Source organism: Mus musculus, chromosome Y (assembly GCF_000001635.26).
Source record: "Mus musculus strain C57BL/6J chromosome Y, GRCm38.p6 C57BL/6J".
Taxonomy (NCBI): domain Eukaryota; kingdom Metazoa; phylum Chordata; class Mammalia; order Rodentia; family Muridae; genus Mus; species Mus musculus.
The window spans coordinates 3,363,448-3,389,822 of record NC_000087.7 but is presented as its reverse complement, the minus strand read 5'-3'; the positions used below and the strand labels follow the sequence as shown (position 1 = coordinate 3,389,822).

Sequence of the window (26,375 nt, the reverse complement as noted above, 5' to 3'; positions counted from 1 at the left end):
AGAATACATTCCATCTCATTTTACTATCTTCCAACGCATTCTTATAGTTTGTATTACAAACCTCAAAGATTCAGGCTCTTTTCATTTCCTTTAACAAGGACTGGGGCTCTCCTCAACTTGAGCTGTGGACTGTGAGACATATATACCCTTCAAGGGTTTAATTATAGACAAATAAATAAGACAACTTTAGAAATATTCACAAATAACAAAATACAGATGTTTATGCCCTGCTATGAACTCAGGTCTATAGCTTATAGTTTCTTACTTCTTTTAAGAACTGCTATACTTCTTTCCCCACAATTTTTCACAGCCACATATCTTACCCCTTTTCTTCAAGTATGTGGGCAAAATTTTGAGAAGAATTTCAGGAAACTACACATGATCTTTTCATTATAATGTCCACTGAAAAACCTTCCTCTCTATACCTTTCTTCTTCAGTACATCATGACACTCTCAATAGCTGTGTCGCTAACCTAGAGCAGAAACCAAAGTTTCAAACAAGAGTCCTAATTTTAAATGTGTGTGGGCTCCTCTATAAGAAGCTGTGGGAATATGAGTTTCTCCTTTAACATAGCTATTCTTTTCAGATCTCTGATTGAAAACTGTTCTGACTTCCTGTTCCATGCCCTAAGTTACAGGTTAATACCCAGGTAGGGAGCATCTCCAGTACTGATTTTCTTTCAAGTCTAGTTATGGTTACCATACCAGGGCATATCTCTCCTTAGCATTCTTTCAACTGTAACATCTGATTCCAATAAATGATTCACATAATAGATTTCAGATAGAAAATTTGTAAAAGAGCACAATGGCTTGAGAAGTATAGTGAAGTTCTACTTAGCCAACTAATGGCAAGTGTGTACAACCAACACACATTTCTGGATAGGGAAATGGCAATGCCTCTTTCCTACTTACTTGGTCTCATGGGATACATACCAGGAGACTCTGGGCCCCAGGGCAGGGTAGTGGTGGAGTCACAGAGTAGGACTCTGGAGATGGCTTTAAAGTCTGAGGGTCTCCTGGCTTTCTAGCTCTCTAATTGTACTGAAATGCTGAGGATAACACCTAAAAAGCCCTAAAAACTTTCTTGCTCTTTCTTATGGTAAAAGACTGCTGTTTTAGGCGATTCACACCTGTAGCCTAACAGCAGAGGATTAAGCAACACAGCCTTTGTTCTATCTCAGCCTGAACTGCTGGGCTCTAACTAGTCAGAGGTCCCAGGAAGAGAAGACACATAGAAAAGTGATTATATAATTTATTACTAAGTTGTAAAAGTACCCTATAAAAGCTACCTAAGGGGAAACGTGAAAAGACCCTAAGTAGGGAAAAGGAAAAATTCTCTTAGTGAGGAAAAGGAAAAGATTCTAGCCTAAGTGGGGAAAGGCAACAAAAAAAAAAAAAAAAAAAAAAAGTCTCATCTATTGATCTTTCTCATCTCTTTGTCCTCCATACTTGTACATCTTTCAGAACATATGGTCACAGGTTACAAAGTTCATGACAAATTCACACAGAAAATCAAATCACAAATTGAAATAGACGTTTACAACAGAGAAGCTTTACATGCATAATGCATATCGATCAGGAGTAATTAGCTAAACATCCACCACCTGTCTCAGCTGCACAGGTTCACTGAAGGTGTAAAACCCTAAATTATTAGTGAAGTTTTGTATAGATAAATGTAACTTCCTTCCAGCCTAGCCAGGCTGGCTCAGACCATCTGCCACTGGGGCAGAGCCACCTGCTGTGCTGCTTCTCATCCCTCTCCTTTGATGTGCCACTACCTGCTACCTGCCTGAGGCTGAACTCTTTCTCCAAGATCTTCCAGAGTTAACACTGAATGGTGATTTCCCTGCTAAAAGCCAATTCTGACAACTTCACAAGAACCTTGGCGTGACTAAGGATGGGCTTCCCTCTTTATAAAGTACAGATTATCATTAAACATTTGAGTCTTGATCAGAATACAGTCTTGACTCCATTTCTCTCTCTACCCACCTAGATTCTCTCCTTTCTTTCAGTTCCAAGATGCATCCCAGGCTCAAACCCAGACGTGAGAGCCGCAGGCCGGCCCCAACAGATAAACACAGTCAATACTTTTTCTTCTGTCCTAACACCTCTAATAAATCATTAGTTCCCTTTTAATGACCTTTGGTTAATTGTTTTACAAACTCTTAGAATGTGCTCTGAGTAGGAGAAGGTCTGGTTACCATCTAAGAGCAATTAACTGGTGACCCTTGGGAGACTGACAGAGTTCTCATTGCAGCTTTGATTACCAGAAAAGGACTTACTAGCAGTACCATTAATTTAAAAAGTTTAATAATCACAGATATAATTTAGGAATTCTTATAGGATCATCATTAAGACTTGAGTCTATGTAGCATTACTACAATATAGTACATATTCGTGGATGTGTGTGCTATTACTTAGTGATTGTTATATATGTACAATAATAACAGGAAAATCATATTAATAGCAGGAACCTTTCCTAAAATGAGTCCCTCACAGCCTTGCTTAATGAGGGCTCACCTGTCACAGATTATATTATATTCCGAGGCAGGCCATTTCAGGATGATCACCTGTTGGTTATTAGCTTGTCCCATTGTGGCTCCTGACATCTTTTCCCTTCGAATAACATAAATGAAGCGTATATATATCCCTTTGTGCAGTACTGATAGCATATCCTAAGCGCTTGAAGATGACTGGAAGAAGAAACAGAAGCAGAATAACTAATCCTATAATAATTCCCAAAGTTATAAGAAAATTCCATAAAGAATTATTTTTAACAAAGTTTATGATTGAATTTGAAAAACAATTAGCCAATTCTGCTACTGAAGAACTCTTCAGTCTGGAGTGACTGATGGCACGGATCTGGGGATGTAAAGTATCCATATCAAGAGCAAGCTGTGAAATGTTCCACACACCATGAAGATGTTCTTGTATCTGTTCTGTTCCCAGAACATTTCTGACCCATAGTAGGGCAGACGGGTGAAACAAATCCATTTAAAATTGGCATGACATGAGATAGTTAAATGGGTTTTTAAATTATGAACCTGAGTTCCTATGTAAAGGATGGCAAGCATTTTCTAGATAGATCTGTCAAAACTCTATCAATTCTATCCTGTTTCTTTTACATATATTATATTGTGTCCTTGTGTTTGGGGCATAGATGTTCAGAATTGAGATACCCTCTTGGTAGAATTTTCCTTTGATGAGTGTAAGGTGTCCTTCACTATCTCTTTAGATTAATTTTGGTTGAAAATCTATATATTAGATATTAAAATGTCTACTACAGCTTGTATCTTTGGTCTGTTTGCTAGGAAAAAAATTTTTTCAGCCCTTTACTGTGAGGAAATTGGCTATGTTTATTGCTGAGGTATGTTTCTTGTATGTAGCATAATGATGGATCCTGTTTTCACATCTAGTCCCTTAACCTTGATCATCATCTTCTTTCTTTTCTTTTCTTTCCTTTTCTTTTTTTTTTTGTTTTGTTTTGTTGTTTTTTTTTTTTGTTTTGTTTTGTTTTTTTTGTTTTTTTGACACAGGGTTTTTCTGTGTAGCCCTGGCTCTCCTAGAACTCACTCTGTAGACCAGGCTGGCCTCGAACTGAGGAATCTCCCTGCCTCTGCCTCCCAAGTGGTGCTGGGATTAAAGACATGCGCCACCACTGCCAGGTGACCCTGGGTCTTCTTAGTGGAGAATTGAGTCCATTGATGTTGAGAGATGTTAATGACCAATGATTGTTAATTACTGTTATTTTAATGTTGTTATTGTTGTTGCTGGTGGTGATGTGTGTATTTGTGTCTGTGCACTTTCTTTGCTTTTGATGGTATGGAATTATTTCCTGGGTTTTCTTGGATACATCTGACTATAATTATCCTTCTTAGGTTAGAGTTTTCCTTCTAATATTTTTAGTAGGGTTGTTTAAATTTGTATTTGTCTTGATATATCTTGTTTTCTCCATTGATGGTGATTGAGAGTTTTGCAAGGTATAGTAGTCTAGGTTTACATCTCTCATTTTCTAGAGTTTGCAGGATAGATTTTAGAGTCTACGTTATGAAGTTGGGTGTAATTCTGATAGGTATGCCTTTGTGTGTTACCTGGCCTTTCCCCTTGTCATTTTAATATTCTTTCTTTTTTTAATATTAGTTTATTTTTCTCACATTCTTGATATGTAGACTTTGTGTTTTGATTTTTATGTAGTGGGAGAAGTTTCTTTTCTGGTCCAGGGTAACTGGTGTTCTCTAAGTGCCTTTGGCTTTGGCATCCATATGGTGGGTAAACCAAGCCAGGCTTGGGGGTCAGTTCTTAGAGCTGCTGACCTGGGTAGATCCACATTCCTTGGTCAATCCAGGAGCCTTCAAAGGCAGACAGGGATTAGAAGAGGTTACTCAGCAGACTTTTTTTTTTTTTCTGAGAGAACAAAACTTAATTTACTGGAGCTGACAATTTCTGGCCAACAGAAAAACTATGAAATCTTTTAACTCTCCAGGGCTCAGGAGAAAGAAGAGGAGAGAGAGAAAATTTACACAGACACACACTCACACTGAATGTTGGGAAAAAAACGGCAGAGTCTGCTAATTTCATATACATACATACATACATACATACACACATACATACATACATACATACATATATATACATATATACATACACACACATACATGCATATATGCATACATACACACATATATAAATGTATAAAGACCTACAGACAGACATACAAATACTCACACATAGATTGGTTAGAACAGAGCTCCAAAACCAGCCACTAAGTATTCCATACATACATATATGTGAATTGGTAGATAGATGGAACAATGTACATCTCCCTTTTGCACAAACTGTACACATACACACATAGTTGATGGATGGGTGAGACTATACTCCAGCCATGTCACACCATGTGTTTTTTTTTCTTCCATATCTTATATATCCTAGCAAAATCTTTCAAGCAGCATACAATTACAATGTGATTACATTTTAGTTTTCTTCTAGTAAGTGATTATGATAAAATAGTGTGTTTCCGAACACCTTTACAAGTAATAACATTACACAGTTCAGGTAAAAAAAACCAAATTATTCTATTAAGCTCACATACGTTAGTTATAGATTATCAAGTTATGGATGAAACAAAAGGCAGAATCCAATAACTTCATACAAACAAATATGCACATATGCATTCATATATAGAGACCTACAGACAGACATATACATATTCACACAAGGATGCAAGCTAGTTTTTCAGCCAGTTTCTCCTACTGGCAGGTAGCAATTTGTGGTTACAAAGGAAAAAGAATTTATTTTATTGTTTATCTTTAAAGGAAATCTTATAAAAATCTGAAAAGAACCACAAATCTAAATGTTCTATAAAAATCAGTCATATGCACCTTAAATCCGCAAAATGTGTATCTTCTCATCAGCCATTTTCAATAAATCATATCGTGAAGCTGAGAGCAAAAATGGGTATAAGAAATAAATTATAACCAGTCCAGCCACAGTGAGAGTCAGATCAGCTAGTGCTGCCATTATCCTTGTTGCCTGGCCATAAAGGGTCTCCTAGGTTAAAAAATAAGAGTGAGCCTTTCTGAACTTCATTTTGTCCAGTAGGATATTTTATATCAGAGCCAGTAATAAAAACATCTGGAAGAATTCACTGCCTTTTCTCCTACCCTGCCTTGCGAGGCTGTGGCACACAATTAAAGAATGTCATGAGTTCCATTGTGGGGAGTCCTCCTGAGGATTGTCATCCAGCATACAGATGCTCACAATAAGATACAGGAGGAGTCTGACATGTGGAATTTCAGAGAACTAGAGAAGCCTGTGAAGGATGCTTACCAGGGGACCAGAAGGAACAGAGTACCCAACATGTCAAGTCAGATGAGAAGTGATGGTTTTGATGAAGAAAGTCAGAGACTACTGGAGGTCAAAGAGTGAAATTTCTTGGGTCCTGGAAGATGATTTTCTTAAGGCAAAATCCGGGAACAAGAGGTTATATGATTATGAATCCAATACAAGGGGCAGATGGGGTCAAAGTGGTTATATAGAGTTGTATCCTGAAGAATTTGAAACAGACAGTAGTGATCAGCAAGACATTACCAATGGGGAGAAATACATCTCCCCTGGTAAAATCATTTGCACCTGAATCCCCAAAACATAAGTCAAAGAAATCCCATTAGAAGAAGCAGAAAAAAAACTCTCTCTTTCTCTCTGTCTCTGTCTCTGTCTCTGTCTCTGTCTCTGTCTCTGTCTCTGTCTCTCTCTCTCTCTCTCTCTCTGTGTTTCACAAATAAATAAATAAATAAGTAAATAAATAAGTAAATAAATAAATAAATAAATAAATAAATAACAGAAGAAAAATAAAAAAAAAGCTATGGACATAACAGCAGATTCCTCAGGTGTGTTCTCTGAGGAAACTGGAGCTTCTAATACCAGGAAAATAAGCAACCACACAAGAGCAAGAAAAAAATCCAGGAAAAAGTCTCCTACAAAATCTTTACCTTTGGAGGAAAAGTGATACTTCTCAGTCAGATGATTTCCCATCTAGCATCTAGCAGTTCTGAGGAACTCAAGGAAAGTGACACTAAGAAACCCAAAAGGAAAAAGAAAGAGAAGAGTGACTATGTTCCCCTGCCTGACCCTGAGGTACAGGAACTGGAAGGTGGCTATTGGTGCCAGGTCTGCTGAGATCTCAGAGGATGTCTAAGTGGGAGAGCTGCAGTCCTGTTTCACACTGATTCTTAAAGAGGGATGCAGGTGACTCCAGCATCACAGAGATCTGACATCAGTCAGAGCTGTCCTGCCACAGATGCCTTTTTTCCTATTTTGGCTTGTTAATCTCCATACCCTCCCCCAACCTTTTTCTTCTAATTCTATTAATGCATTTTAGATTTTCCCTGAAACCAATGGAATCAATTCCACAATGAAACGTACTTCTCAGGGGCATACTAACTTGCCAGTTTGACTTTGTGTGAATAAATTCTCAATCTATTTTCAAAACAAGAAAAGATATTTTAAAAATAAATTCCCAAGACATGGCCTCTTCCAGTAACTTGGCAATATCTAAGTTTAGAACCTAACAAGCTCTTCCTGCAATTCCAAGTTAAAAAAGATGAACACAATAAAATTTGGTTAAAAAGATTTGTAAAATTTTTGAGGTAATGTAACTATTAATTAAAATAGTTGGTTGGTCACTATAAAAACATACCAAACTAGAGCTGCACAGAGTAGCACATCCCTGTAATCCCAGCACTCAGGAGGTAGAGGCTAGAGAGAGGTGAACTCTGGAAGTCTGAGGCTCGCCCAGTCTGATAGGGAGTGTTAGAATAGCCTGAGAAACATAATAGAAAGAACTTGTCTCAAAAAAAGAGGAGTACCAAGCCTCTCCTCATTATTTATAAGGTTTTTATTTAAATATATTGTTATATATAGTTGCAATAGGTGACCTATACTAAAAACAAAAAACAAAACCTAACAAACAAACAAACAAACAAACAAAAAACAGCCCAATCAAACCATAATAAGAAAACACACATTTTGTTAGAGTGACAGAATTTAATACTAATTAGTAAGAATCATAGCCATGAGATTTAGTGAACTAAGAAAAATCTAACTGCCCATAAAGAAACCTACTCAAAAGTATTCCATTACTGTTGTATATAGCAAGTGTGCTAATATTTCTTGACAGCAGAAGGAAGATATAAATACTTATAAACATTCAATAAATTTACCTACAAAAATTTCGTGATAAATTTTCTTTTCATTATATGTAATCTTGTGAAGATAGGAAATAAATGACAGACCAAGAAATTACAGTGACAATCTGGTGCCCAAAAATTATGTGCAGTAGACTAAATACCCAACTTATTTCCAATTTCTATTTTGATGATCTGTGATAGTTCACAGTGAAATTTATACTAAAAGTAGTTAAACAATAGGTTGATAATCTCCCTTGCTAGTGATGCATACGGAACAGCTTTATATTCCATTAACTTCACTTAGAGTCCGTGGATTTATTTTTTGACGCAATATTTTTTTTTGCCTATATATACACCTACAAGTATTTTTTTCATATTAATGAAGTATGTAAGAGGAAACTATTTTAATTGATATATAGGAAATTCCCTTTTTAGTAATATCATTTACTATTATGAAACATACCAACTTTCTGAAAATGTGTTGGCTATTTGGTGGTCACATTTCAGATATATAATCTGACTATACTACTAGGAGGCTTATTCTACATGTGTTTCTGTGAAAGTTAAATTTTCTGCCAATTCGGGATCGCAATGGAGGGTGAATTCAAAGCATTGCACATAGCAAATATTCTACGCCCAATTTAGATGACCAGTCTCTTTGAATTTTTTAATTGCTAATTTTTAATTGCAATTTTTAATTGCTAATTGCTAATTGTCTTGCTAGTCCTAGGAAAGGACTGGCCTTGCTAGGGAGGACTTGAATTTGGGGTCTTCCTGCCTCAGCCTCCTCAATAGCTTTCTGTATTACAACTGTATTATTAAGATTAGTTTGTATTTTTTTGTGTTCTGGTGTTTTGCCTGTATGTATGTGTATCAGTGCACCACTTGAGTGCAGTGCACAGGGAGACAGTGGTAAGTAAGTATGTGAATAGTAGGAATTAAATCCAGGTCCTCTGCAAGAGGAACTAGTATTCTTACCTGCTGATCGATCTCTTCAGCCCCACAATTTCACAGTATAAAAACGATAACTGTATAAAATATGTTTACCATTTAGTCATAGATCATCTGCGGTGTTATTTTACCTGACAGAAAAGTTTTGAAAGTTTAAATGAAGATGCAATTGACAATAAAACATTAGTATAGTGTATGTAGAATTTACAAGCAATAAACGGTAAGAATAAAAAGAGTATATTAATTGGCAAAAAATATCTTTAAGATCTGTGGAAACTTCTAATCTGTCAGTAAAATCCTTATAATACAAGTACAAAAATTTGTATGATGCCCTATACCAATCTTTAGCTGATGTGCTTATGAGTACAATTCAGAAGAGATTGCGGGTTAATCCTTGAAACGTGATGGCCAGTTTGCCAGGGTTAGTTGCCATGCCACAGGTTCCAGTGAGAGACTCTGTCTCAAAAAACACAGTAGACATCTCCTAGGGAATGATACCAGAGTTTTACTTCTGGTCCCCATACTTATGTACACACCAGTGTACATATATGCTCCTTTATAAACTGAACGTCAATATACGAATATTATGCATAACATGATGTCCATAAATAACAAGATATTAACTACTGAAAAATGGTAGTTAGGTACTAAAATACAATTACGTTTCTTGACATACAGGACACTCAAAAAAAGCTCCACAAATCACAAAAAAGGTAGAAAAAAATACAAGCAAAAGACATTAAGACAAAAATCTTCAAAGAAAACAATACAAAACAAAAAGTCTGCAAAAATTCTGTAGCTCATTTTGTGTTGGCAAACTACTCCTTCAGGCCTACCCTGATTGAGATTAGTATACCCATCTAGATTCAGTTGGAGAAAACTAATTTTTTTCTTTGAAATCATGTATTAATAAAAGACAGGAGTGGGAGTCTGTGTCTACTTCTTGTTCAGTGTCGAGAGCCCGTATAGCTGAATTAAACCTATGGAGGCATACAGTAATATTTTTAAGTGGAAAAAAAAGTTCCTTACTGTCATACACTACAGGGATTAAAGAAATCTGTAAAAAAAAAAAACAAATATGGCCTGTCTTAAGTAAGTCTCAATTTTTTTTGTTAATTTTGAAAATTTGTGTCAAATTATTACAAAGATTTACTAAATGAAGAGAATTAATAATTTAAAAATCCAAACTAGGAAAACAAAACATGTGTGTGTGTGTGTGTGTGTGTGTGTGTGTGTGTGTGTGTGTGTGTGTGTGTCTCTGTGTGTGTGTGTGTGTGTGTGTGTGTGTGTGTGTGTGTGTGTGTGTGTGTGTGCCTGTGTGGGTATGTGTGTGTTCTTTTTCATGTATGGTAGTGTATGTCCATGCAAACACTCCTCACCTTTATTTTCAGATAGTCTTTCACTAACCTTCAGATTACTGATTTGGTAACATGGACTGGTTAACAAGCCCTGAGATTCCTTCTCTTAACTCTACCTAACTCCTGACTTTCTACAGTTGTAGTTGGGATCTGAAATCAAGTTCTTACATTATAGAGCAAACCTTTTATCCACTGGAGCTTTTATCCATGGCCTTCTCTAGTCCCCAGAAACGATCAGCTTTCAATTTGTAATCTTTAAATTTTTTCTCCGTTTTTATTTTTTAGTATTTTGTACGAATCATCCATGTATATATATTTTTTCCTTTTATAATGTTGGAAAACTCAATTCTACACAATGTGGCCCGCCCAGTATTTTATCAATATTTTGGGTGGACGATAAGTAGTAGAAATTTTATAATGGCTTTTAAATAAAAGATTAATTTACCGTGTTTCATGTATATGAGTACACTGTAGCTGTACAGATGGTTGTGAGGCCTCACGTACGCACAGGGTTGCTGGGAATTGAACTCAGGACCTTCAGAAGACCAGTCAGTGCTCTTACCAGCTGAGCCATTTAACCAGCACCAGAATGGTTTTTATTCGCTAGGTAAGAAAAGAAAATAGGGGGGGAATCATGCAAATTAGTAAACATATGTTGGTCTTTTAAATGTTTTAAATGGACAACAGCGATGTGCTTGCTATATCCCGGGCTCAGAGCTCTGGTCTAAAACTGGTAACTGCTATCTCGGGTGTAATGGGGGCATGGACTTGCAATAGGAGGCCTCTGCAGGTAGCTGCCCTAACAACTCCCTCCATTCACCAATTCTTATCTGCTATTCAATTAATTTTTATCTGCTTTGTTCATACTTATCAAGTACTGTGTCCATTTCTGACTCTGAAGCCCAATACCACACTACGCCCACCCCTCAACCAGCCAGTCTCTTGGTTCAATCCTCCACATCATCCCTACTTCCTTTGCGGTTGGTGACATCAGGGTCTCTCCGCCTACTTAAATTGGTTGCGACTTGGGCGCGAGTGGTCATTTTGGAGTCGGAGTTGTTGCAGGACGGTGTGATCCATTAAAGCTGAGAAAATAGAAAATCAAGAAAAGGTAATGAATTCTGAATTTTAATTGTAACCAACAATTTTATACCTTAGGAAAAACGAATGGCTATGACGGAGAAATTAATTCAGAGTAATCTTCTGTCATACGTTTGTACAAAATTTTAAAAATGCCATATTAGTAGCCTGGCGGGGTGGCACACGCCTTTAATCCCAGCACTTGGGAGGCAGAGGCAGGCGAATTTCTGAGTTCGAGGCCAGCCTGGTCTACAGAGTGAGTTTCAGGACAGCCAGGGCTACAAAGAGAGACCCTGTCTCAACCCCCCCACCCACCCCCACCCTCCAAAAAAAACAACAACAACAAAAAAAAAAAAACCAAAAAACAAAAAAAAGCTGTATTAGTAAATTATATGTAAATTGGAACATGTATGGACGTAAAGGAGTTCTGTTATCCTATCAAAAGGGGGAAAAGCGCTTTCATTTGGAAGAGTAATATTGCTTGAGCAGAGGAAATTAGGATTTAAATTATATATTTCTAAAAACCAGGTAGGTAATATCCTTTGAGTTATTTGCCTCTGTTTGTGGTGGTTTAATTTACATTTGAGGTAAACTATTTGCCTCTCTTTGTGATGATTTAATTTTAGATTTGAGGAGGGTGGCGGTGTTTGGCGTGAAATGTTTGGCGTAGGTATGAAAATTTTAGGCACCATTTTGTTTCGATCGCGGCGCGCCGTGCCGCAGCCTTTGTTCCACAGGAGCATCTGTCCGCTATTGCTTTTCTACCTCAAAATACCGGAACTGTACTTTAAAGGTCCTACGGCTCTACGGACAACAGTTATTAGTGCCATAGTCTGTTTGTCCTGATGTCGCCATCAGTGCAGGTCTCTGTTAGGCTACCAGCTACTGTTGGTTAGGTCCAACATCACAAGGCCCACCCTGGTAGGCCCATTGAACAGGGCTTCCTCACAGGGGCAAGCCCGGGCTATGCCACTACGCCACTACGCCACTACGTTGATAGGTCAGTGATCAGAACCACGCCTGCTTAGAGTTGGACTCCACCTACTGAAAGGGCAGGCTCAAGCTATTCTACCATCCTGATTGGTCAGACACTATAAAGATGTCATTGGTGCCGCAGCAGCCCACTTGGTAGAGCAAGTTTGCTGCTAACTTCTGAGGGTAGGCTAGTGGGATACGAGAGGAGAGCCTGAGTAGATCCGAATTCTGAGAATGAACATGCTTGGTTAAGGTGCAGGGTAGGCTTGGATTATTTGACTTCCCAATCATCTCTTCCTTCCTGCTCTGCTCTGGTCTCGTATCTGTCTCCTCTCCAGTTGGTATTTCTTATAATCGAAAAATATAGGCAAAAGTTTAAGGATGATTTAAATTTCACTCCTAAAGGAAAATCTTTGCGTGTACAGCTCACAGGTGTTTACATTTCAAATGCCAACATCTCTGGAAATCTTTCCTTTTGAATTTGCCTCCATAGAAGACACAATTCGAATGTTTTAGACTTGACACATTAAATGTGTGTATGCTTGTGTCTCTGCCTCTGCCTGCCTGCACGCCTGCCTCTCCCTATCCTCTCCCTCTCCCTCCCCCTCTCCCTCTTCCTGTCTCCCTCTTCCTGTCTCCTTCTGCATCTCCCTCTCCCTTTTCCTGTCTCCCTTTGCCTATCAATCTACGTCTCCCTCTCCCTCTTCCTGTCTCCCCCTTCCTGTCTCCTTCTGCATCTCCCTCTCCCTTTTCCTGTCTCCCTTTGCCTATCAATCTACGTCTCCCTCTACCTCTTCCTGTCTCCCTCTCCTTCTCCTTCTTCTTGTCTCCCTCTCCCTCTCCCTCTCCCTCTCCCTCTCCCTCTCCCTCTCCCTCTCCCTCTCCCTGTCTCCCTCTCCCTATTCCTGTCTCCCTCTCCTTCTTCATGTCTCCCACTCCCTCTCCCTCTCCCACACCCTCTCCCTCTCCCTGTCTCTCTCTCCCTCTACCTCTCTCTGTCTCTCTTCCTGACTCTCTCTCCCTCTCCCTCTCCCTGTCTCTTTCTCCCTCTCCCTCTCCCTGTCTCTCTCTCCCTCTCCCTGTCTCTCTCTCCCTGTCTCTCTCTCCCTGTCTCTCTCTCTCTCTCTCTTCCTGTCTCCCTCTCCTTCTCCCTCTCCCTCTGCCTCTCCCTCTTCCTGTCTCCCTCTCCATCTCCCTGTCTACCTCTCCCTCTTCCTGTCTCCCTCTCCATCTCCCTGTCTACCTCTCCCTCTTCCTGTCTCCCTCTCCTTCTTCCTGTCTCCCTCTCCCTCTCCCTCTCCCTCTCCCTCTCCCTCTCCCTCTCCCTCTCCCTCTCCCTCTCCCTCTCCCTCTCCCTCTCCCTCTCCCTCTCCCTCTCCCTCTTCCTCTCCCTCTACCTCTCTGTCTGTCTGTCTGTCTTTGATAAGGGGAAAATCTAAGCACAATATTAGTGTGTATAATAAGTGTTTTACATTTTGTATTTTTTTTCTAAATTCTGAGTGTAGTCTTCCCTATATAATCGGGGCGGGGGGGCGGGGGGCTGCTATGTTCTATGCCGAGCAGGAAATTGTGACAATCTCCCAAATTTGTCCTGGGACTATAAGCATGTGGAGCTGTCAGACTCAATTACTTCGATAAAGTTCCGTTTCTTTAGATGTTTTCTGCAAGTATTTTATTAATCTGTTTGTAGGCTACAACAACTTTGTAACATTTGTAACTTTTTTTAATAACCAACAACTATACAATAAGACTACCACTGTACATGGAAATTTATCACTGCAAGAAAACACAAGAATAATATTATGTATCATTCTACAGTAAACAGCATACATCTCATCAGTGTGAGTATTTTTAAGTGAAAAAGAATAAAGTTTAGTAATTACAACCTTTCCCATACTTAATAAAAACTAGACCTGTTACAGTATGCTAATTGACCTTTTGCTTTCTTTCATTAAACAGTGCTGCACACCAGTAAGCTGAGTGGTAGATGTGTAGAAGCAAGAAGGGCCAGTTTCAGCTAAATAGAAAACGGTCATAAATAAAAAGGGGAAGGAAAAAACATTAGGATGTCAGGCTCTGTGGTTCCCTTTAGTTGTATTTTCTTATGTATATGAATCTTTTGTCTGCATATATGTCTGTGCAACATGTATTATATGATGTTCGTATGTGGAAGGCAGCAGTCCCCTTGAGCTGGAATTACTTTGAACCACCATGTATGTTGTTCTGGGAATCAGATCTCAATCTTCTGGAAGGGCAGTCAGTGTTCTTTAACTGAGCTATTTGTCCAGCTTTAAAAGTTTTAAGCATGCTATTTTATCCTTTTCTCTACTTATAGAAAAATGGCAGAAACTAATCAGCCTGGGAAAATTTTTATAGGAGGCCTCAACATAAAGACCAGACAAAAGACTCTTCAAGAAATATTTGGGAGATTTGGACCAGTAGCACGTGGTAATTCTTTAAAAGAAACTGTATGTCTCTTCAGAGTAAATATAAAGTATTTCTATGATATGTTCAATTTTGGAACATGGATGATTATTTTTATGTTTATTTGACAACTACTCATTGCAATGGATAATGTTGCTCAATTAGTGTAATGTGCATGTGTGTGCATGTGTGTTTGTGTGTGCATGCATGCCTTGCACACTCTAGGTGTATGACAAAATGCAACAAAGGCTGACATTAATTTATTAATTTTGTTGACATTGAGAATGCAAGTAAAAATATGAAATGTAAGATTTTGGGTTTTATTTAAGATTTGACTAGAATGATTGGTATAGTGTTTTACTTAGAATGTCAAATTAAGGGTCCTATGAGTAACAGTTTAAAAAAATGTCAATTTGGAAGTAGAAAAAAATTTTATGTAGTTTTGTAAGTAAAAGTTTACATATATTGCAGTTATTTTGATGAGAGATCGTGAAACTAAGAAGTCTAGAGGCTTTGCTTTCCTTACTTTCCGACGCCTTGCAGATGCTAAGAATGCTGTCAAAGAAATGAATGGAGTGGTAAGAATGTAGTAACAATATATTACTCCTTTCCAGTAGTTAATGACATTAGTTGGTGTGTTTAGTTTGCTGAAAAATGAGCAAAACTTCCTTGGGTTTTTTTTTTTTAACTAATGCCAAAATTATGGCTAGTAGGATATTTCAACATTGTCACATATATTACATCTGTATCAAGTTCATATTATACTTTAAGAGTAAATAGGATATAATCTTTACAAGCAACAGAAAAAAAGGAAACCATAGTTTGGGAAAACTGGGAAAAGCAGTTTTTCAATTCATGGAAGAAATTATAAAGGAAAATATTCTGGAGAAAGTTATGTTCAAGTAAATCCAGCTCTAAACAGATTACAAGACTTAACAGCAATAAAAGTCAAATTGATTTTATTGATTGTCATAATAAATAGAGTTCCTACCTTAACTAATTTATTTTTACCAACTTGGAATTCTCTTTTGTCTTTGAAAACTAGCTATGAGTGATTTTTAGTTTATAGTAGTGTTTTTGAGATTTTTATTCAACAGATGCTCTTTGTTATCCTGCATCAAAAATTTTAGAAATTGCATATTCTATAGGAAACACGATATATTTTTATGATTACTTTAAAGGTAATTTTTCTCCATTTTTTTCAAGTAACTTTTAAAAATTGTTTCCTTTATTTGAGGAGGGTAATAGTATAATTTGTCATCTTTTTTTTCTCTTTCCACTTCTTCCGGTTTTTTTTTCATTAGTTTATCACATACATATACAGTACATATACAGTACATATATACTCCTAAATACATACCAATACAGCTTGCTCAGTGTGTATAATGTTACTTGTATGTAGTTTTTAAGATTGATTATTTTGAATTGGACAATCTACTTACAAGTGCTGTTCTTCCAGCACGGAAATGATTTTATTCTTTGGGCTCTCAACATGCCATTCTGTATTTTAAGCTTTATTGTGCAGATTGTAAAATACTACAATTCTCTTGTTTCTGTCTCAATTTTTTTCCTTTCTGATAAAACAAACTGGTATATATTTCCATTAAGAAAGACATTCTAAACCTCATGTTTGACTCAGTAAAAGGTAATGTATGTAAGTTAAATTTGGTTCTGTTGTCTTTTTCAGATTTTGGATGGAAAAAGAATTAAAGTAAAACAAGCCAGGAGACCATCGTCACTTGAAAGTGGTAGCAAGAAGAGACCACCATCCTTTTCAAGAACCAGAGGTGCTTCAAGAATTCTGAAATGTGGAAGAGGAGGAAGAAGCAGAGCAAGAAGTGGTCCTTCATGTGAAGGGAACTTGGGTAACTGTACATAGTAGAAGCAGTGTGACTGATAATTAGTAAGATAATATAAGTAGAAACACTACGACTTTTATTTACATTCTCATGAGTAGAGCAGTTACCTTCAATTAGAAAAATTAAAAGCACTGTATGATTAATATAAGTAACAGATGCCTTAATTAAAAATTGAATTTACACCAGAGTGTCAATTGCAAAAGAGTTCTTTTAGGATATTCAGTATTTGTCCTGATGTAGTCAACAGAAATTTTGCAAGATTTGTTTTATGTGCATTGCTATTTTGCCTCTGTGTGTATGTCTGTATGAAGGTTTCATATCCTAGAGTTATATTTTTTAGCTGTTAGTGAATTGAACACAGGTCCTCGGGAGAACTTCAGTACCCCTACACTGAGTAGCAAGATTTATTTCTAATCTTGTTTTTTAGTTTTGCTCTTTAGAGGCCAGTATTGCGTGTGAGTTGTAATTCTAACACTTTGGAAAGTTAAAACTATACCAATAGGAAAAATAAAATTGACTTAAAGTGTCCAGAACTCAGAAGTACATTTCAAATAAATAGAATTGATCAGACAATATTTATTGCTGTATATTTATCTGAAAACTGTTCATTTCTTCTTTTGATGACAGATTGTATATAAGCCTATTGAACACTAATTTATCCTTCCTGAATTATCTAAACCTTGCAAGTTTTAAGACTGTTTCAGACTCTGGAAGAGTTTAAAAGAAACAGAACATTTTAACGTTAACTTTTACATGTTACCTTTTGATGTGTGATGAGAAGATGACGACTCATTAGAATGCTTTTTAGGCAATCTTCAAGAGTATTTTACTACTTTTGAAAATAAATAAATAAATTCAAATTTTATTCTTAAAAATCTATAATTTTTTGTATTAACCAAACTTAAATATCCAAGTAAGGGCTGTTAGATAAGATAGGTGATATTTCTCAAGTAGATTTACATTTTATAATGCTCTCCAAATGATCTTAATGGTTAAATCTAAGTTTTTATTCTTACCTGTATGAAAATACAAAGTTTATTCATAATTGCGTACTAGATCTATATTGATTTTTTAAGCTAAAATGATTATATCATATTTGATATGCATTTCATAGAGAGTCCGAGTTTGTCAATTATAATAATTGCTCAGCATGTCTATGTATTAATAGTATTATATGAAATTTTTTATTTTTTAATTGATATTGGGGCTTATATTTGCGTGAAAGTTTATTTCATAGATGGATCTTGCAAAGTATTGAGACTAGAAATATATTAAAATCTGCTTTCTAATAATGAAGTGATTATTTTACCTGAAATATAGACATATTTAATTGACAGATTTTTGTTCCCTTTCACTCCAGTTCTCTGTCATTTCTTTAAACACAGTGTAGTGTTCAAACTGTGCTATAAATGTTAAAGCCATCTTTACATACTGTTTGAATTATAGTTACAAAAGTAAATAGTATTTTTACCAATAAATACTAGTAATAGTAAATTTTACCAATTTAGAAAAAAATACTAATTGCTGAGAATACAGTATTGTTTAACGAAGATTTACAAGTGATAATTAGAACTTACTCATTGAAGTATTGATTCCCTTTAGCTAAGATGTTTCTTTAAATACAGGTGGTGATAGATATACTCCTAATTTCAATGTGAGTTCTTCTGGGAGACACTTTGCAGTTAAAAGAAATCCATCTTCAAAAAGGGATGATCCCCCTTCTAAAAGATCTGCAACTTCTGCTCAGACAAGAAGCAATACTGGACTAAGAGGACGAGGTAAAAACATGCCAAGCAGACATTTTTGTGGAAATGCAGTTTATAATGAATGAGAAACATTTAAACAATTGCCTATGAGTTTTTGACCATCACAGTCTTAGAAGACAACCGCACACATGTACGTACTTAGGAAAATTTTACATTTGTAGATCTATCTAAAGATTTTAGGCGGAATGATAGTGAAATGTAACAGCCAAACAGTGGTGGCAGACACCTTTAATTTCCAGCACTCAGGAGACAGAGTCAGGCGGATTTCTGACTTTGAGGCCAGCCTGGTCTACAGAGTGAGTTCCTAGACAGCCAGGGTTATACAGAAAAACACTTTCTTGGAAAAAAAAGAAGAAAGGTATGAAGGAGGGAATGGGGGAGGAAGAGAGAGACACACACAGAGAGAGAGAGAGAGAGAGAGAGAGAGAGAAAGAGAGAGAGAGAGAGAGAAAGGAGGAGAGAGAAACAAAGAGAGAGAGAAATTTGAATATTAGAGTATTTATGTGTTACAGTATCAACATAATGAAGTATGTTGTAAGCAAAATTTGAGTAAAGACCATTAAAATACAAATGTAAGATGTGAAATTTGAATAACAAGAGAGACTTATCCATAAAATAAAAGGCAGATTGATGTTTGATTACACTGACAACAGTCTGTTTATATTGCATTTGTGAAGTAGTTTACTAATACAGCTTCATTAAAGAATGAAGTATGCCTTGTAAAAGGTATTTTGCAGAGAAAAGTGCAGTGTTTTTATTACTACTTTGAAACATCTGCAACTTGAAATACTTGTATAGTAATTTTTAAACTTAATGTCCAGAACCACATCGAAGAGAGATTTCTAGAAATATGCCAAGAGGAGAGCCGGCGTCTTCCAGAAGAGATGAGTATCCATTACCAAGGGATTATGGCCAGTCTTCTAATGATAGGTAAAGAAAAAAAGAGCAAAATGGTTAAATTTCCCATTGTGGAAGGAAAAATGCTTTAATTATTGTACTTAGTATCATACAGGAACATTTTATGTAGTGTCAAAACCTTTTATATCCTTTCTCATTAAGTCTGTTTTCCAAGGCTAGTGAAATGGCTTAACAAGTTGAGTAACTTTCATGAGACCTAAGAAGATGTCCAAATGCCACAACAACTTGGGAAAAAAAACAAAACAAGACAGGTTTTCTGGGTTCTATATACACAGTGAATAAGTAGATAAATGCATACAAAATTTTCTGCAAATTATCTTCTAGAATGAGAAAGGTGGTTCAGTTGTGGAAGTATTTACTTCTTAAGATGAAGACCTGTATTCATATACTCAGAACCAATGAAAAAGTTAGGCATAAAACCTATAATCTCACCTGTGTTAATTGATCAACTCTTATGTTGGTTGGAAGACTCTCATGGGTCTGATAGCATTACGTGGAAAAATTTCAGGACAGTTAGAGACACTGTTCAAATAGAATGTGGAAAGGACCTGAGAACCAACATTTGAGGATATCCTTTGATAATCACGCTCATTTCCTAAGTCTGACTAATCTCAAAAGTATACTACCTACTTTAGTACACAAAGTAAATACCTTCCAATTATACAATCAGTTTCAATTCTGTAAATACAGAGAGGGTATGAATGGAATCACGGTTTACTGTATACTTATTTGATCTACATAATTTTCAGATTTAATCCTTTTGTAAGGTTTAGTCTTTTTTAAGATTTATTTATTGTATTTTATGTGAATACACCATTTCTCTCTTCCGACACACCAGAAGAGAGCATCAGATCCCATCCCATAAATTAATTTTATTTAATATTTATTAAATATGTATATTAAGTACATATTACGTTCTCATGTATGTCATTTTAAAGCTATGATTTTGTGTTGTAGCAGTGCTAAGGACATTCATATACGGTTAATAGAGTTCTTACTTTTCAGTTATTTTATGTGTATTGTAGTTGAATTGCTGGGGAATATGGTAATATAGTATATAGAACCCCTTTTACATTCCTGTCAATGATGGTCAAAGTTTTAATTTTTATGAAGTTTCTTCCTCTCCAAATACTGTATCGTTTGTTTGCTAAATTTTAGCAATCCTAATAGCAGTATTTCCTTCCATATTTGATGGAGTCGCAGACATGTATCCTAGTTATGTTTGGGACCTTGTCTTATCTTACTTGGAGAAGGGCCCATTGATATTTTGCCAGGTATCATGTATTCCTGGCCAGTTAGCTAATTGGCCAGTTCCAGGACAGTGAGAAACTCTCACATAAAAGTTTGGATGGTTATTTTTAGTTTCTAATTTATTCAAGGAAATATGAATCAACATCCAGAGGATACTGTGACTATGGCAATTACCACTCTCGGGAAGAAAGTGCATCTAAAGTCTTCAGGTATTACAATTTCTTTCTTCTCTCTTCCCTCCCCTTCCTTCCCCTACCCTCCTCTTTCTTCCTGCCCTTCCCTTCCCTTCCCTTCCCTTCCCTTCCCTTCCCTTATTCTCTTATTCCCTTTTATTCCCTTTTTTCCTTTCCCTTTCTCCCTTTTTACTTTTCCATTTTTCCCTTTCCCTCTTTTCCCTTTCCCTTTTCCTCTTTCCCTCTTTTCCCTTTTCCTTTTTCCTTTTCCCTCTTTTCCCTTTCCCTTTTTCTCTTTCCATCTTTTCCCTTTCCTTTTTCCCTTTCACTTTTTCCCCTCCCCCCTCCTCTCCCCTCCCCTCTCCTCTCCTCCCTCTCCTCTTTTCTCCTTTGTCACCTCTTTCCTCCTCTCCTCCCAATCCTCCCTCTACTCCCTCTCCCCTCTCCTCGGCCCTCTTTCTCTTTTTTCTTTCTTTCTTTCTTTCTTTCTTTCTTTCTTTCTTTCTTTCTTTTCCTTTTTTCTTCCTTTTTTCCTTCCTTCTTTCCTTCCTTCCTTCCTTTTTTCCTTCCTTCCTTCCTTCCTTCCTTCCTTCCTTCCTACCTTCATTCCTCCTCTTCTTTCTCCCTTCTCCCTTTCCATTTCCCTTTCTCCCTTTCCCTTCCCCCTTTCCCTGTTTCTCTTTCCCTTTCCCTCTTTTCCTTTCTCCCTTTCCCTCTCTCCCTTTCCCTTATTCCCTTTCCTTCTTTTCCCTTCGCTTTTTCCCTTTCCCTCTTTTCCCTTTTCTTTTTTCCTTTCTTTTTTCCCTTTCTCTTTTCCCTCCCCCTCCCCTCCTCTGCCCTCTCCTCACTCTCCTCTCCCCTCCCCTCTCCTTTCCCCTTCCCTCCCCTCTCCTCTCCCATCCCCTCCCCTCACCTCTCCTCCCCTCTCATCACCTCTCCTCTTGTTTTTTCTCCTCTACTTTCCTCCCTCTCCTCTTTTCTCCTATTTCTCCTCTCCTCTCGCCTCTCCTCTCCTCTCCTCTCCTCCCCTCCCCTCCCCTCTCTCTCTCTCTCTCTCTTTCTTTCTCTCTCTCTCTCTTTCTTTCTTTCGTTCTTTTGTTCTTTCTCTTTTTCAAGACATGATTTCTCTGTGCCTGTCTGGGAAAGCTCTTTGTAGACCATGCTGGCCTCAAACTTAAAAATCCACCTGCCTCTGCCTCCCAAGTGCTGGGATTAAAGGTGTGTGCCACCAAACCTGGCAAAACTGTTAGTTCTTATGTTAATTAAAACTTCCTTTTAAAACTTAGTGATCATGCTGGCTATCTTGGAGGACGTGATAGAGATTTCTCTGAATATTTAAGTGGAAATTCATACAGAGATACATACAGAAGTTATGGTAAGAGTCCTATTTTACTTGGTAAATAAATGCCATCTTAGTGAATTTTACACATACAGACAAATGTAACATGGGTTATACATTAATTAGGTGGTTGGAGTATTTGCTATTGCAGTGTTCTTAACTGACTAAATGGGCAGTCTTAAGGCTGTTTTCTTACTTGGTCATTTATCTACTTTAGGAAGATTCCATGAGGCACCATCTGCAAGAGGTGGAAACAACCGCTATGATGACTATAGTAACTCACAAGATGGATATGGTGGAAGAGGAGAACCATACATAAGCAACCGAAGTAACATATACTCAAGTGACTATGAACGTAGTGGTAGACAAGAAGTGCTTCCACCACCTATTGATAGGGAATACTTTGACCGTGAGGGCAGACAGGAAAGAGGGCATTCACCTAAGGATGGGCTGTATAGTGCATCTCGTGAATCATACAGTAGTAATACCAAGATTTGGGGGATCCCATGGAGGTCGTGGAGAAAGCAGATATAAAGTGGAGGCAGGTACTAAAGTCTTAAGTTGTGTACCAAACAGCATTTCTAAGAAGAAAAATAAGATGTTATTCCTATGTTCTCCAAATGTTAAAAGAAATATGTTGATTTAGGAGATAAGGCAAATAGTAAGTTTTACTGCCTTACCCGAATACGGAAATACATTGTTTTGGGGGGAAGTGAAATAATGACTAACATTCCACCCATGAATTCTTCTAGAACATAAAACAAGGAAACTTTAACTGTTCAGAAATGATTCTTTGTTAAGAAAGACTTGTTAATGTTAAAGTAGAATTTACCAGTAGAGATGAAGTATTTGCATAGTCAAAAACAATCTGTCAATAAAAGGTAAAGCAAAGCCATTGTCTGACTTCGTTGTTGAGTAACAAAGTATTGCCTCCTTATTTTTGATGGCTTTTCCTTCAGCAGTGAATAACCACATCTGTATCTCCTTTTTCCAGTTTTAAAGCCTGGGATAGACCCTTTAGTTGAGCTTTGTGGGCTGAAGTTCCTGGCAGCAAAGCAGTTGTCCAAATAACAGAGTCCAAGCCCATTACTGCTGCCCCTGCATGTCTGATTCCATTCTGGATGACGCTGCTCCTATCCATTAAGTATATTCATCCCTCATCTGACCAGAGTATGACAATCAAGTCTGGCCTGACATTCTGGATGTATCCCAGTACTATAGAGCAATCATGCTGCATGTCTGAGGGTGGATCAGATAGCAGGGTGGCTGGCTTTAAGGCAGATGGTGAACCGGTTATATCTTATGTGAGGGGAATTCAAAAGTAGAGCCTGAAAGTGCACCAGTCTGGCACACCGGCTGGGTGGATTCCAGAGGGTCCCCTCAATAGCATTGGGGGTGGTGATAAGTTCCTGCCATGTGGTTATTTTGTCAGCATCCTTGTCTTGCAGGATGCTGGAAACTATGATCTAGAGGTAGACTGGCCATCCTTGGGCCACCGGGTCCAGCTTCTTAGATAAATAAGCCACAGATCTTTTCTATGATCCCAAAGTTTGGGTGAGCCACCCCCTTTTCTATCCCCTTTCTCTCATCCATATACAGGTGGAAAGGTTTGTGAATCTTCAGGAGGGCCAAAGCAGTCATCTCCAATAAGGCTCTTCTTAGAGTCTTAAAAGCCATGTCCATCTCAAGGGTCCGTTCTATGTTGTCTTCTTGGCCCTGAGAGTCCTCATAGAACAGTTTGGCTAACTCAGTGAACCCTGGCACCCAAAGTCTTCAAACCCATCATATCCCAGAAATTTCTGTACTTGCCTTTGGGTTATGTAACTGAGATGTTAAGTTTGGTTTGTTCCTGGTGTATGACAGCATGTGTTGGTCAGTCAGTCCCCTTTGAATATGTAGGTGACCTTAAGTTGACAAAGCTGGGCTTTCTTAGCAGATACTCAGTAGCCAAGTTGACTCTATTCCTGTAGGAGGCATCAAGTGGCCTCCTGACATGTCTCCAAGTCTGGAGCTCTCAATACATACTGGAGCACATTTATTTGGGGATGTGCCCACAGGTACTCATCTGAGTCCTCATACAGTGCCTCTTCAAAGGCAGTAAGTAGGTGGAGAGACCAAAATCTTTTAAATTCAGACTCCATTTTAGAGAACCTGACCTAAGTTTGAAGTCAGGTAAACTAACACGCTCCTACCTGGCATTAGTTTCCAAGTTACTTTGCCCCAACAAAACCCAAGCCTAGCTCCAGTCTCTAGGCTCTCACCCCAACAAGATCAGAGTTTCCAGGTTACACCCTGAACAAGACCAGCTACTCCAGGTTATTATCCCAACAGATCTGCACCCCCAGGTTACAAGCCCACACCTGCCTAATGATCACCAATATAGAGGGAAATAGAAATTAATTTTACAGTTTGAGTCCCAGCACCAGCCAATTATGCTAAAGACCATAGTAGCTTTCCAATTAGATGCTTGCAGTTATTCCTGGCCCCTGCCCCCAATATCCCCAGTACCGCCCCTCCCCACTCCCAGCCACCTGCTGCTTGCTAGAAAGCCTTGGATAGATGTTCATGGCTCCTCTCCCCACCATAACCTGTCCTGCCTGTCTGAGGTGAGCTGAGGGACTGAGCTAGCTTAACTAAAATAAATAATCTGCTGTGAGATTGCATCAGATCAGCTCCTGTCTGGTTTAACATTTTCCTGTCATTACAGGATGAGTGCTTGAATCCTTGAGGCAGGAGTGGCCAAGTCAGTTATCCCTTGAAGCTTCTCTCCAAGTCTTGCCAATTCAAAGTCAAATAGAAGCTGGCTTTAGGGTGCCAGAGACAGGCCACTAAGCCTTTCACTGGCTGTAGCTTCCAAAGGATGCTGCAGGTAGTTTGGTTAACAAAACCATGTTCACAGCAGAATGAAACTCTCTGGCTTCAGGGTCAAAAGCAGTGTAGGTTCTGTAGGTTTCAAAGTCTTCCTAGGTCTTCCCTGGGACTCTCATTCTTCCCCTGCATCACCTGGCTCACCTTAGATAAGATCGTGGGCCATCTGTTGGCCTCTCAGAGCCCCACCGCCACCCCCCATCATTATCTGGTGGTAGACCCAGCACCTCTCCTTACCTTTAAAATCCCAGTCCAAGGAAAGGCTGCATCTATATCAACCTGAACTTGAGTAGGCAGCCCATTTGCTACTGGAATCAATTCCCTGATGGGCCTCACAATGATCTCTCTCCTGTCACAAAGAGGACCTGGAGCAATTGCTGTCAGTCGTGCCAGGTGAGTCAGCATGATTGCATCTAGAAGACCTTTGAGAGCTAATGGTCTTTCTGAGAATGGGGATGGGGTATAGGGGAGGGAGATTATGCAACTTCCAGTTATTAACATCATTACTGGTAAATGGCACATATGCCACGAAATGTCTCCCCTGAGCATTTGGGATCTTGTAGCCCAGAGAGGTAAGGCTGTAGTAGACTTGGCTCTCTGGGTAGTGTGAGGTAGACTCCGAGGGGAGTCAGGGGCTGCTCCTTCCTCTGCCTGTGCTGGCTGGACATGGGTAGAAATATAAGGAGCTGGACAGAGATCCTACTGGTAGGTAGAAAGGGGGAGCAAGGCCCATAACAAAAATATCTCATCCAAACAGGGGGCTTCTCAACCAAGTATTGCCATGAGGTGATGTATGGCACTTGTCTCAGAAAGTAAACCTTCACCCTGTAAATGATGGGGCTCGGCAGGTGGAAAGTCTCCTCAGACCATAGGTGGGCCATTTATTCCTACAATGGTGGTGAGTTTACAGGACAAACAACCAGCCTCAAGTCTTTTGCAGTTCATTGAAAGTCCTTAGAATGGTGAAGGACAAGCCCAGTGGGATGCACTGTGCCTGTCCCATTCTAGGAATCAAAGAAAAAATTGTACAAGAGGACAAAAAGCACAAACGTAATACAACACAGACAGAAACAGGAGGATATTCCTGGGAAACCAAAACCAAAAGGCTGTCTAAGATGATCTTTCTCCCTGTGCATGGGAGGCCTATAAGACACACAGCTAGTTCAGAATTCAGATGAGAACTAGCAAGTTCTCCTGCTTCTAGTAGGGGTTGGGGAGTGTCCTCAATTGTCTCAGGCCAGTTGACAAAACATGCATCCACTTTGTCCCTCTAGGCCTCAAACAGAAAGATTAAACCCAAAGCACAAACACAGAGATGGACAAGACAAAAGACAACTGGGTGCCCAGAATTACTGATCAGAAAAACACTTCACTCTTTGGGTGGATATGGTCGTGAGGGGCAGGGGGGCAGGGTGGGGGGTGGCTCTCTAGCCAATCCTGGGTGAGAACTTCTAAATACAAAGATTTGAGATTTGTTGAAGAATGGTATCCAGGACTCAAATAGAATGGAAACACAAAGATCTTTTATTCTGCAGAAGTCCAGCATGCTGGGGGTTTCTCTCATTTCAAGATGGAGACCCCAAAGTGAGTTCAGGGGCCTGATTTAAAGCACATGAGGGGAATTCAGGGTAGATAACTTCTATCTTAATCTGTTGAGGCCACAAGCTTGCTTAAAATTCTTAAAATTCTTAAATGAAATGTGTATATACTTTTTATCTTTTT

At 38.4% G+C, this 26,375-nt stretch overlaps 1 protein-coding gene and 1 pseudogene across 1 annotated transcript; both read left to right on the top strand.

The window, feature by feature from the left end:
* The first annotated feature begins 5,700 nt into the window (after positions 1-5,700).
* Positions 5,701-6,700, top strand: Gm21147 (annotated as a pseudogene).
* A 4,339-nt stretch (positions 6,701-11,039) lies between these two features.
* Positions 11,040-22,680, top strand: Gm21704 (predicted gene, 21704). The gene is made up of 9 exons (NM_001270515.1): positions 11,040-11,111; positions 14,391-14,503; positions 14,951-15,057; positions 16,167-16,344; positions 17,964-18,116; positions 18,926-19,034; positions 20,402-20,482; positions 21,733-21,821; positions 22,003-22,680. The coding sequence occupies exons 2-9, from the start codon at positions 14,395-14,397 to the stop codon at positions 22,317-22,319; spliced, it is 1,143 nt and encodes a 380-aa protein (NP_001257444.1). The 5' UTR covers positions 11,040-11,111; positions 14,391-14,394; the 3' UTR covers positions 22,320-22,680.
* The last annotated feature ends 3,695 nt before the right edge of the window (positions 22,681-26,375 follow it).